General features: G+C 45.9%; 1 protein-coding gene across 3 annotated transcripts; it reads left to right on the top strand.

Annotated features, from left to right (window-relative positions):
- The first annotated feature begins 370 nt into the window (after window positions 1–370).
- micall1a (MICAL-like 1a) lies at window positions 371–13,648 on the top strand. Of its 3 annotated transcripts, none has more exons than XM_079998860.1 (16): window positions 371–1,197; window positions 3,595–3,643; window positions 4,997–5,138; window positions 5,411–5,511; window positions 6,895–7,040; window positions 7,402–8,006; window positions 8,103–8,163; window positions 8,344–8,771; window positions 9,068–9,429; window positions 9,533–9,667; window positions 10,074–10,200; window positions 10,546–10,636; window positions 10,748–10,821; window positions 11,233–11,347; window positions 11,470–11,516; window positions 12,151–13,648. In XM_079998860.1, the coding sequence occupies exons 1-16, from the start codon at window positions 1,052–1,054 to the stop codon at window positions 12,300–12,302; spliced, it is 2,781 nt and encodes a 926-aa protein (XP_079854986.1). In that variant the 5' UTR covers window positions 371–1,051; the 3' UTR covers window positions 12,303–13,648. The 3 variants fall into 3 exon arrangements, with proteins under 3 accessions (XP_079854986.1, XP_079854987.1, XP_079854985.1); XM_079998861.1 differs by having other exon boundaries at window positions 6,892–7,040; window positions 9,110–9,429; XM_079998859.1 differs by having other exon boundaries at window positions 6,892–7,040.
- The last annotated feature ends 16 nt before the right edge of the window (window positions 13,649–13,664 follow it).

Raw genomic sequence — 13,664 nt, 5'->3', positions numbered from 1 at the left:
TTGAGTCGCAAACTGGAGATGGAAGTGTAACATGTTGAATGTGACCGATTTACACGTTCACACCCCGCACCCGAAACGTACCGTTTTGACAGAAGCAGCTTGTTGTGCGATGGACGCTTTGCGTTTCTCTGCGAAAAATAAAGAACTTTGAAAGAAGCGTCGTCGCAGGGTGTTTCCGGAGTTTGCTTCCTTCCACCGAAATCGACGACAAAGCGTGTGACGGTTGACGGTTGCCATGGGTTGCTATGGACTTGGACGCCATCTTTTATTCCGATCGCGTAGAGAAAGTTAAAATACACCAAGTGTGCAGAGACGGGGGAAGGGGGGGGGGGTCGAGGTCGGTTTCACACAGGATGGTTGCACGGTTTTCTGTGGCGGGGCTTCACCGCAACAAGACTTCCAGACCGTCTTTCAATTTGAAAAGGCCGAGCGGCGTTCGCAGTCAATGATTTCCCGAACGTGGCGGCTTGCGTCGTCGGCTTCGCGTTCCCTATTTGAACGGAATTCATTGTTTGTTGTTGTTGTTTGTTTGTTGTTTGTTGCTTGTTGCTTACCGGGCGTTATAGCGAACGAAGAGTCGTAAAAACCGAGCGACTCTTTTTTTTTTTTTTTTTTGACAGAGCGAGTCGTCAAGAACCGGATCTGAAAAAAACCAATCGAACCCCTCAGCACTACAAGCTAGCCCGCGTAACGTCAACACTCCGACGTGAACTTGTTCTCCGGGTTAGCCTCGCCCGACCGCTCGGGTAAACCAGAGGGCGCCGTCCCCTCGCGTTGTTTTTTTTTCCTCGCCGCGACGGCCACGCGAACTGTGGACGGTACGGCTATAAAAGTTATCTGAGGACCGGGAGCCAGCGATGCTAGAGGTTAGCGTGACTCATTGGCTGCCGATGAATGCACCGTAGGCTTCGGGTGTTGTCTGCCGCCGCCGCCTCCTCCGCCGCTCGCGGAGTTCCAAGGACTCGAGCCGTCTCCTCATGCTACTGACCTTAAAAAAAAACGAGACGACAGCGACCATTTCCCGGTACAAGGGGACTGTTTATTAGTCGACATGATGGGCTCCCTGAAGGCTCTGCAGGAGTGGTGTCGGATCCAGTGTGAAGACTACACCGGCGTGGAGATCAAGAACATGTCCACTTCTTTTCGGGACGGTCTGGCGTTCTGCGCCATAATACACAGATACAGACCGGATCTGATGTGAGTCAAAACAATTTTGCTTCTTTTTGTCTAAATTTCCTGGTGTTTGTTGTGTTTCACCAGCTCGGGCGCCTTTACTGGGGTAGCCGGGTCACATTGAGTAGGCCTAGCAACTAAACAAGCAGGACGCGCCTGTGCCACATGAACCTAATCAACACCAGTCACGTTGGCATTGATTTCATGGAGGGCAGGGCAGGGCAGGGCAGGGCAGGGCAGGGCAGGGCAGGCGGGCGGTATCAATGTTCCCTCTCAAACTGGATGAATGAAAGGACTGATTCTGTGTTGGTTGATGATGAGTTCCCCGTGGCCGGAAGACAGCGGATGTGTTGACCAGCGTGTCCACACTTGAACAGTGACGAGTCGGAGAGTGGATTCAAGTGGCTGATGACGGGGAGGGTGACTCCCTGTAGGATATTGTGAAAAGTCTCAGCGTTTTAATCGATTAACGTTTAAAACAAGTGTGTTTCTCACTTGACACGGGATCAAAATCGTTTAATCATCGATATCATAACAGTCACGCAATTGGGGGGGGGAAACATCCATAGTCCATGGCGATACTTGCCGATGGAGATGTTTGCAACTGCCCTGAATTGCTATTTACAGTTAACTGTGTAAGTATTAAAATGGCCGGGGAAATGGATTCTACCAGAACTATTTCCCATCACAGAAATGAAGTTTAAAGTGTGTGTGGGTAAAAATACCCGCCTAGCATTGTGTCTTGGCAGGCCTCCCTCTCCTGTCTCCTCGGTAGTTTCACTGGCCCCAACTCGCTGTGATGCAGATGAACAGTCTGTCAGGCTAATCTGTAGCTGGGACCTCTGCCTGTCACAACACATTAAGCTCTAAAGCTGCACACCGGGCCATCGCAGCACTGCACTGCAAATGTGCACTCACTGTAGTCTGTGTTATTACTATGGGATGGCATTCATGCAGCAACTGATCTCCACGGGTGGAGTATCTCTTACAGCCTATTTGTCCTTGTCGGCCCCGCGGTGACTTGCGGTGACTTAGAACGACACAAACACATCGGTGTAATAAAAGAACACTAGCTCCTGTCTATTCCACAATCACAACAAATGTATTACAAACTTTTATTTCCAACTACCTTTCTGTAAAGGTCTTAAAACACTACCCTCACTTATATGCTTGAATTCATTCTGGTGCCTTTCACAATGCCCTCACAATTTTGCTATCCTCTTTGCTTTTGGACCTAATGTAAGAATTCAGCCGACTGTGCCATCAGATCAGCAACTTCCACTTCTCTCGACATTGTTGGGCAAAGGCACACACTTTTTTCCCGTCTGACCATATTGTGACAAACTAAAATGTCTGCGCAGTGGTTACCAGTCTCTTTTGGCTCCGATCATATAGCGGTTGGACACTAAATACACACAAACACAAACACACACACACACACACACACACACACACACACAGTCAGACACTGTTCCTTGGCAGTCACCTCTCCAAAAATAAAACTGAGAGTGAGTCATAACGGATTAGGTTTACAGTTCGCACACTTCTCTCCTTTATTCACACCACCTGGCACCATCGCTTAGTCAGGTCCGAAACTTGCCTCGGTAGCAAGAGTTATGGACAGCACTCCCAAGTTGGTCATCTAAAATTTTGGCTTTAGTTGTTTTGGCGTAGTGGGCCCTGACATGGTGGTAATAGTGGCAAGATCTTGATATCCAGTTCTTCTGCTGAGTGCATTTATTCCCATGGGTGATAGATTAGGAGGACAGAGGTCACTTTGTGTGTTTCACCACACTATTCATCCAGGGAGGTTTTCGCTCTGAGGGCTGTGGTTTTCATTTCCATTCTACCATCCAGTAAACACACAAATCTACAAGGTAGTTGCTACTTCACACATTTCCCAGTGTGTACCTCTCCCCTCTACACAAGCGAAATGTCTACTAGACGTTCCAGTTTTACAGCAGGATGTTTACAGCTCAGAGCCTTGTTCTCTTCCCCACAGGCTCCAGAACAGCCACCTTGTAATTATTAAGCCATTACTCCATTTGCTTAAGAAGGTCCATTTATCCCAGCAGGTTGTCCCAAAACGTCCTGCTTATTTGTTTTATGGACGTGTTCTATCTGCTAGTGAGGTTAGGTAGTGCAGCTTGACTACTCTCACACACCCGGGTCGGTTGATCGGTGATAGTGAAACGAGGTCAGCACAGCAGGTTACATGGTTTTGCACGTGACGTACCACTGACAGTTTCATCACAAGACATAGCGCATACTACTGAGATTTAATTGATTTAAGCTGTGGGACCACCTGATTTACAAACACACACACACACACACACCCTTATTTAATGATTTGTATTGATTCTTTATTTATTTGGATCTGTTTGTTTCCTGTCACTTGATTATTGTGTCCTGACATTGCAGAGATTTTAACTCACTATCAAAGGAGAACGTCTACGAGAACAACCGACTGGTAAGTCAACTTGATGTACTGGGTCGGGATCAAAATGATCTCATGCTCATATTTCTATGCCCAGATAAATAAATGATTAGGTGTGGCGAGTCAGTCCCTTCCTTCCCTACTTGGAGGGAAAGTGGTTTAGCCCACCACTGTAGCTTGCTAAGAAGCATGTCTTCATGTCTCTTTATGTTTCCTAGCTAGGTTTAGTTTGTCAAATCCATGCAGTAATGTTTTTTTAAAAAGGAGGGAAATGGGAATTCCGTCCTACTCAGTTTGAGCTAAGCTTTGGCATCTCTGCTGCTATTTACATTATTTTCAACCAACAGCTTTGAGTGTAGAGAAGAGCAGCTGGTGGTAACAGCAGAGACAGGCTCCCAGCTTTCCTGGCTGCCTTTCAGGCTTCTCTACACAGAGCGAGTAATTCACTGTAGCCACAGAACTAAGTCTGAGAAGCTAATCCACAAGCAAAATATGCAGAGAGAGAGAACGCACAACTGCCTTGTTGAAATGTGAGTTTGTAGACGTTGACATAGGTTCCCACACCTTCGCTGACCGATCAATCCCATACTGTTAATTCCTTTACCAACTGTGCTTGCAGACTTATCCTGATTCGGTCTATTTGGTGAAGGCTATTGTGTGAGGTTATATCAACGTCTTTACGGGCGTTTCTTAAATGCAAACATTCAGCTGGATTCGTTTTTATTCATTTATTTTATAAAGAAATACATTTCATAATAAATATATCCTTCAATGGAATCTATGTGGAATGTTTTCGCATTGACTAAAACCGGTGGCACTGACATCCAGGTCACACAATGATTCCTGTTGGCTGAACATCTCTATCGGCTTTGTTATTACTCGCCTCCATTTTATGTATTTATTTATTTATTTATTTATTTATTTATATATATATATATATATATATATGTGTGTGTGTGTGTGTGTGTGTGTGTGTGTGTGTGTGTGTGTGTGTGTGTGTGTGTGTGTGTGTGTGTGTGTGTGTGTGTGTGTGTGTGTGTGTGTGTGTGTGTGTGTGTGTATATATATATATATAGCCTTACCCTCTCATGATTAGTTTAACATTTAAGATTTAAGATCAGCCTCAAAGTACCCTTTCATTATGAGCGAAATTCCCGTGTATTTGAAGCAGGTAATTATTCAAGTCAATTATCAAGGGTATCATGTCTCTGCTGATCAATGGACCCTGCACATGGGTTGGGTACAGATGGAAATGTTCCTCTCAGAGACATTAAAGTAATTATTTAACCTGTCCACACATTGACTAATTGGACCTCTCTAGTGGCCCCATCCTTCTGGCTACCCTTTCTACCAGACCCACCCTTTATACCTGTCTGCCTCTTTTAGGCATTTGAGGTGGCTGAGACTCAGCTTGGAATTCCAGCACTACTGGACCCAGAAGACATGGTGTCCATGAACGTGCCTGACCGGCTCAGCATCATCACCTATGTCTCCCAGTACTACAACTTCTTTACCAACAAGTCTGAAGGTGGGCACGGTACACTCAACTGGATTTCACACCATTGAACAGCCAATGAGAGCATTTTTCAGGCCCACTAGATTTACAACCCTTCAAGTTATTTGTCCCTATATCTGTTTTACATGATTTCAAATTATGTCATTATGGCTATCATAAGTAGACCTGATTTTGCCTTAACTACTTATATCAGACGCAATGCTTCCTTCATCCTAGCCTTGGATTACACCCAGGAAAAAAAAACAAAAAACACTAGTTCTCATTTATGACATTCTGCACTGCAGCAAACCCTCCCTGCATGAAGAGGCCAGCCGCTACAGGACAGAGTGAGCCAGCCCAGAAAAGGCTAATGCCCCCTCTGGAAGACAAAGTGGTTGAGCCTGAGGTAAGACGTAAACTTCGCGGCATTGCATCATCAGCCAGCAGCATGGCTACGTAGGTGTGAAGGAATTCCACCTTTTAACCTTGAGCCACATTGTGAGCTACGAGCTGCATCATTTCGTTGTCCGGTCCTGCATGACAGAGAAAACTAGTGGGGTGGCATAGTACCTTACTGTCTGTGTTCTGCTATGAGCTTTTAGTCAGTACAAATAAGGTATCTAACACAGATTTGTTACTTGAGGTTAGTGATTAGGTAGGTATTTCTTCTCTACCTTAAAGATGAAGGATATTGACATTTGGCTTGAATATTACTTCAAAGAAATGTTTGAGATGTATAATTTTATGCTGACTAAGTTTGATTGGATTTGTTCATAAACATCCCTCATTAGATTTTTTCTAGTGTTTTTTTTTTTTGGACTTAAGTCTCATTATTAGATTAAGATATTTACTGTATTTGCATGCAATGTTGGGGCATATTATACCCCAAACCCCTTGTAATGCATGTAATGTACCATTTAAGTATAACAGTGATAAAAGTTGCATATCTTTGCGGCTTTTGTTTTGTACAGCATGCTATAACAAAATAACTAAGGTAGACCAAGTCTATAAAGATAGCCTTTGTATCCTTTCTCTACTTTTCTTTTTCGCATGCCTTCTTCAACTTCTGTCCTTCGTCCTATACTTGTCACATACCGGCATCATCATCCTCCTCCTCCTCCTCAACGTCCAATCCCCTTTTCAGATGGAAATCCATTCCTCTCCCTCTTCCTCCCATTCTGCCCCCTCTTCGCCTCTAATCCCCCCTCCACTCTCTGTTCCTGAGCCTCGGCAGTAGCACAAGGGAGTTGGGCTAGTGGGTTAGAGCTAAATAGTTAGGTCAGCCCTTTTTTTTTTTTTTTTTTTTTAATCTTTTAACCATTGTATATACAAATACGTTACAATTGTTTTTACCTTCCTAACACTGTGTGTGCCACGCCTGTGGAAACCCCTGCTGCTAACACCATTTGTTTTAATCGCTATAAATGAGGACCACTGAATTTCTCGCAGAATCTTCTAAAATATATAACTTCTAATTGGAACTGTAGATGTTTTTAATTTAACTAACACAACAATTTTTATTCAAGATATATTCATTTGGGAAAAAGTCAAATATGTTTTTACACAAACAAGTGCATATCAAAACACATCCATCAATGAGCGGTAGACAACACAGCGACCGAGTGAAGATAGCCGATAACTAGCTGAGTAGAATGAAGAATCCACGTCCTCGAATCCTGACTCAGTGTTTGATCTCCCCCTCCTACAACCTCTCCATCTCCCTCCGTCCCCATTTTCCCCATTGGCTCCCCCTCCCCTCCACTGTGAACTTGGCCGCTTATGCTAGCAGAGCCAGCCAGCTCAGGCAGGTGTTGAGGCGGACATGACGTTCAAACGCAGCACCCTCAGCAGCACCTGCACTGCTTGCCAGAAGCACGTCCATCTGGTGCAGAGGTTTCTGGTGGACGGCAAGCTGTACCACCGCAACTGCTTCAGGTGAATATGGGAGCAAAGATAAAATAAGAACAAAACGTATTGTGATAGTGTTAAACGGAAACTTGCCAGCCACCTTGGTCTTATCAATTGTTCTGATTTTATTTAAGCATTGACTAATAATTCATAAATAAATAATAAATCAGACTTGAAATGTATATCTGATAGAAATTCCCACTGAAGCAAAACAAAAAAGCACATCAAAGATTTGAGATGATTCGTGTAAAAGCAGCACAAGCCTTGAACTTGATTTTCACAGGGGGTTCACAAACTTTTATATCAGGAATTCCGAGGTCTTGTAGGTTTGATTAATTTAAATCGTCAACGACTAAAAAAATGTTTTCCCTCCTCATCCTTTCCTCAGGTGCAGAGAATGTTGCCGCACACTGCTTCCTGGTTCCTACAAAATAGGAAATGAGTCTGGCTCTTTAATCTGCACGCATCACTTTACACGGCCAATTACTTCAGCCACTCAGAATGGAGGACCGGACCCGAGCGAGCCGCTAGCAGAAGTTCCGTCGGCCAGGATTGGCCGAGCCTCGCCACACCAAGCTCCGCCCTCTGAGAAGGACCCGGAAAAGACTCCTCTCCCAAATGTCATCACAGTGGAACACAACACTCCTGCCAGTGACTCTGCCACAGCCACTCCCGTTTCAAACAACCAAACCACAGACTCTTTAGTCAAAGGCGATGAGGAGGAGGGCAGCTTGGAGGGACAGGAAAAGACGCCTCCCAACCCGTTTGAAGAGAATGATGAAGAGGAAGAGGAAGAGGAAGGGAGAGGGGGAGGAATTCAAACACCTGCCAAAGAGAGCGCTAACAGCGATCGTCCTCCAACCCCCGTCAGTCATCCATGCGGTAGCAGTCGCCCTGTGCCGGCGCCACGCAGAGCTGTCGAGCCCACACCTCCCCCTCGGCCCGCGCCCCGGGTCCGCCCGCCGCGCCCGGCAGACAGCCCTGCAGTCAACGGTTGGTGTGGAGTGCGGCAATAAAGATGAATGAACGATTGAGCATGTGAGATGCAATAGCGTTTTGTTTAAATTTTTTCCTCTCTTGGAATCGCAGGACAACAACGGAAGCCCCTGATTCCTCCCAAACCACGAGAAAGATCCCACTCTCCTGGGAGGTACCCTACATTCCGGTCGAACGGTTCCTTTGAAACCCGCTCCAGCCCATTTCATTCCCTTTTATCACATTTCAGCCATTTTATGTTCTCCGTTCAGAGTGCACTGTATCGTTTTGTTTCCATTCGTCTGCATTGTGAGTCTCCCCCCGTGTGACACCCAAACCCTTCTGTGTGTCTTAGTGTCTCCAGCCTATCAAGTGACACCCCTAAACCCAAAGACCCACCCTGGCTTGCCCTGGTCCAATCAGAAACCAAGAAGAAGCAGGCCCCTCCCCCTCCGCCAGCTGGCCTGGCAACACCTCCCAACGCAGGCTCTCTGTGTTCGCTCAAGGGGGGGGGTTCTCGACCCGGTACGCCCCCTCCTCCGCCCGCCAATCCGTTCGACGAGGACGACGAGCTGGACGAGGAGGAGAGCGCCGGGGAAGGTGCGGCTCCAGCCGTAGTGGCTGCCAACCACCCATGGTACAGCATCAAACGGGCGGAGGAGGCCCCGGGCGGAGAGGCTCCCCCTAGTGGAGGTCGCTCGTCGCGCTCCGCCAGCCCCGGGAGCTCCAAGGGCAAGAAACGTCCCGCGCCCCGCACTCCACAAGCGCCCTCCTCCAACCAAGGTCAGTGAGACGTCGCCGGTCTCGGTCTGTTTGCAACATATTATTTCCATAGGTTCAGAAATGAAACAGCCAGCAAATGCGGATCATAAGGAAATACAAGATAATAGGAACACGTCTTTTGCCCTCGGTTGATTTCTTGGGTCACGCAGCTTTGTCCCGTTGTTTTAACTACTGTAACGGTTCATTGTGATCTCACTCTTTCCTCCACCCACCTTCTATTTGACTCTTATTCTACCCCCCTACCCCCCACCTTTTTCCTCTTTCTGTTCTGATTCTCTTGTTTTTGCCTTCCTCAGTTCTCCCACACTCTCAGCCTTCCTCTTGCTCTCCCTCTCCAGCTCTCAGCGTCGAGAGCCTCTCCTCTGGGTCGGACTACAGCTCTTCCCAGACCGCCCAGGAGCACCCCTTCACCAAGAGCGTCTCCGAGCCCTCCATCTGCGGGCCCTGTGACTCCGCCCCTTCCTCCCGCTCCGCCGAGCGCCTCCCCCGCCTCTCCCCCAGCCCCTCCCCTCCCCCCACGCCGCCCAACACCAACTCCGCCCCGGCCACCCCGCAGACCAACCGCAGTGCTTCTGCCAAATCCCAGAGGGCTCCTCCACCGCGACCCCCGATGACCCCTAGTCCTCTCGCCTCGGGGGCCGCCTCAACTAGCAACAAGGTAAACCCAAAACCCGGGTATTGGAAAACGCAGACAGGAGCTGTGAAAAGAATGAAACGCCTATGATTTACACGCGTTAACGTCGAACCTTCTCTCTCTTTAGCGAATCTGTAAGGAAAATCCGTTCAACAGGAAAGCCTCTCCCTTCCATGCTACGTCTAAAACCAGACCACCACGGGGGCCCCGCCCTGCCAGGCCCCCGGCTCCAGGACACGGCTTCCCACTCATCAAGCGCAAGGTAAGTTTAGAGCTCGTCGTTTCAGTTATATTAAATCAATGCTTTTCATTCATTGATTTATAGAGGTTCTAACTTGATGCATCAAGAGAACATGCATCATACGCTAGCATGCAACCTCTTTTTATTTATTCAATAGGTACTATTATGCTGGTGCTTTCCTCATTTGGCTCTGTAAGCTTTCACTCGGCCTTCTCTATATCATGCAATTACACGACCAAGGTAGTAGCAGTTTTTGAGAATTTTTTAACTGACGACTTTTTGATCAGTTCAGTTCATTGTTTATTCACAAAAGCAGCCTCAATGCTTGAACGGTCAAAAATACAGAATCTCAGGGTTTAGCAAATTGTTTTTATCTTGACTGCACTTTGTTCATGCTTATCCGTTTGTCACCTGCTCGCCCTTCTAGGTGCAGTCGGACGAGTACATCCCAGCAGAAGACATCCACGGGGAGATGAGCCAGTTGGAGATGCAGCTGGATGAGCTGGAGCAGAGAGGGGTGGAGCTGGAGAGGAAACTCAGAGACAACCCCAATGGTAACATGGCACTTACTTCACGAGCAGAGATCTAGTTTCAGGAGGTTTCACGCTCATTTTTAATATTGATAAATGTGACCAGTAAGATTAATATCGCCGTTTGTATTAAAATATTGATATCGCCAGGTCAAATTTTCCTCCGAAATATAGACAACTTTTTCCATTTGCCAATGTTTTATATTATACATTTAATTCACCAAACTGTCCCCATGGGCTACTGTAATTTATTTCAAAAACACACAACCATTCAGAAATTGCATATTTTAAATATTTTTTTAAAGATTTATAGAGATTCATAAAGAGATAACAACCATCAGAATGTGCCTTATTTCGCTGTGTTTTCAGATGAAGAGGAGGAGCAGCTGTTGGTCGAGTGGTTCACCCTCATCCACGATAAACACCTTCTGGTCAGACGGGAAGCCGAGCTGGTCTACACGTACGTATCAGCGTCCATGCTTCACAGCGATATGATCATACGTGAGCGTGCGCATGCATAAGCGACAGAGAGCTTGGCAGTTTGTAACGGGCCGCACGCTTTCTGCCGCAGAGCCAAGCAGCAGAACCTGGAGGAGAGGCAGGCGGATGTTGAGTACGAGCTGAGGTGTCTCCTCAACAAGCCAGGTGCGTCTGAGCGTGGTGTTTTAGATAAAAATGAACTGAATCCCAAAACACGGAGCACTGCTGGTACTCGGGTCTGCACAGAGTGGGGGAGGGGGGACCAAGCCCATTGAGGTTTATGTTCATCCAAATCTGTGTTAAGCTAAATGTATTGTGAACAAAACGAGTGACTTCCAAAATTAAACAAAACAATTGGATATTTTACAAATTGGATGCATTGCTGTAATGTGAAGCGAGTTATAAATGTATACTTCCCAGTCAATAGGCGTCGTGAGAGAGCCGTTCCTTTAATGGCGGCAGGTTGACAACCCTGTCAGTAGACTTACTAGAGCGCGAGTGAAAACACTTCCATCATAACACCACCCCGACACGCCAACGCCGGCTGATCTGCATTCCTTCCACCGCCCTGCGCAGAGAAAGAGTGGAGCGAGGAGGACAAGAGACGAGAGAAGGAGCTGATGGACAACCTGGTTACCATCATCGAACAGCGCAACCAAATCATCAACAGCATGGACCAGGACCGGCAGAGGTGCGTCTCCGTCACGCAGCTGCGGTCTGCTTCTGTCGCTCGGGCGCCCTAACAATAGAGATGTTTTATATCTATGAATCATCTCTTTTATCTAAACTCATCTCATGTCTTTTTTGTCACAGGGATGAAGAGGAGGATAAGTTGATGGCAGCTATGCTTAAGAAGAAGGGTAAGACTGATGCTGTCTTGACCCGGAATGGGAATTCACAAGATTTTAGTAAAATTCCTTGTTGCTGCATAAATGCATCTGACAACAAAATAACTTTTAGGTGAGTTACTGACACCCATTGTGGAGTTTGAGGGCTAAATGCAGGAAATCCACGGGTGCTAATTGGCATTCTCCGAAAAAAAACTAAAAACGGCAATATCTTATAGATCTGGATACCCGAAGATGTATTTCCGGTTCCAAATGCGATGCAGATAAAGTTTATCTGGATACAATCTGGATTACCTCCCCCAAAAATAAGACCGTCTGGATGAGATGATCTGCTTGAACCCATGCCACATGAAGGTTGTACCAGCAAAATGGTGAACCATCGTCCTTTGAGTTTCCTAAATGTGTTGTCGTCTGGGTTTTTAGAGTCAAGAGTTCAGTCAATGAGCTGCACTGTAGAGAGGAGCATTGTACCGAGCCTCTCCAAGCCCCCCAATTAAATTGGGGATTAATTAAGGGATTCCAGCTTCCCTCGCCAGGAGCTGTCCTACCGTTCCACAATGACACTCTTAAAATCTCACGCCTTCCCTTCAGTCCACCGTGTCCACCGTGACGCTGACTCTTGTTTTCTTCTGTCGTCTGGCACAAGATTTCCACAAGGAGCCGGAGAGCGAGGAGAAGAAGAAGAAAGGGGCCAAGTTCAAACCCATGAAGGTGTTGAAGCGACTGAGCCACAAGGGGGAGCCGACCAAGAGCCAGAGCCCGAGCCAGAGCCAGAGCCCGCACAAGGACAAGAGCTAAGGACACGGAGGGAGGCGTGAACGATGACAGAACCATGCCAGATTTTAATTTTATTTTAACAAGCCAGTCCGTGATATCAAAGATAACCTTGACTTTTTATATTTTCAGTTGCCTTGCGTGTTTTTTAAAAGATGCGATAACAGCTAAATTGCTATAAGAGCTTAAGAGGTTTTGAACTGAACAGAAGTCGATCCCGTTGTCCTGTTGAAGAGCATTTACCCAAGCAAACGCAAATAAGAACAATGCCTCTCTGAGAAGGACGTCTATTCACTGGACATGTTAATTCAAAAAAACAAAAAAACACCAGACTGATGTTCATGAGTCTTTCTGGGAGAGACTTATTTTTGTCTCCTAGTCTGCTAAAAGTGACCATTGTTGTTTTGAACGGCCTGGTCCTCAAAATTGAGATTGGACAGTCGATTTTTAAGTCCCGGTACTTTTTAAGGTGGAACCATGTGAAAAGGATTTGAGATGTGTTGGTTCCAAAAATATTAATTGTCATGAAATGCTTTATCACCAATGGAAGCACTACCTGCTGCTAGTTCACTTTTGTTTGTGGTTCCCTGGTTTTTTCCCCATATATTTGGCAGACTTGGAGCACAATCATGTGGTGATTTTACACGGTGTCCCATGTATTTTATACATATACAAACAAAGACTTTGAGTGAAAGGATCATCTGTATTTTTATGTGCAGCTGAAAGGAAAGTTCTCAAGAAATATTTTGAATGTAAGGTATAGAGATTAGGAGCAATGGGTTTAGAAAATACCATTGCGGAGCGTATGAAAGTACAGGTGTCCTTTTTAAACGTCTAATTCAGCAAAACAAAGCAATGAGTAACATTTGAACTGCTAATGTTAAAGCACCCATTGCGGTAATCCCTTATTATGCAAGTCTTTAATTTATATTTTTACTTTGCCTGTGTTTATCTGTTTGTGTTCTTTTGCCTTAATAAGTGTAAAAACTGACCTCAGTGTTCATAATGTCAAGATTAATGTTTGCAAAAGTCCATTTTTAAAAGTGCATTTTAATTGAACGCATTTGTGGACGTGTTGTTTTGTTTTCAAGTTAAAGACAACGTCTGTATTGTTTCCTCATCTGTAAATGTCATTTAGAACCGTCTTTTATGTGAATTTGTCCTCCATTTTAAATGGATATTTTTGTTGAACGTGTCGGGACCTATGTTTTCCGTGTCTCTGTGCCTGTCTTTCTATCCACCTGAAACCAAGGGCTTCCTTACTGTTACATCATTGTCCGCTACCGCTTGTCCTAAAACCATCACAGCGGGATTTCATTAAAAATCCCGGTTATGGAGGCAAAGCAACAAAATAAATTAATGCAAACCTGTCTCTTTCTTTTGAAC

This window comes from Zeus faber (assembly GCF_960531495.2).
Source record: "Zeus faber genome assembly, chromosome: 4".
Classification (NCBI taxonomy): domain Eukaryota; kingdom Metazoa; phylum Chordata; class Actinopteri; order Zeiformes; family Zeidae; genus Zeus; species Zeus faber.
The sequence above is the reverse complement of the archived record's forward strand: the minus strand, read 5'-3'. Positions and strand labels throughout refer to the sequence as shown.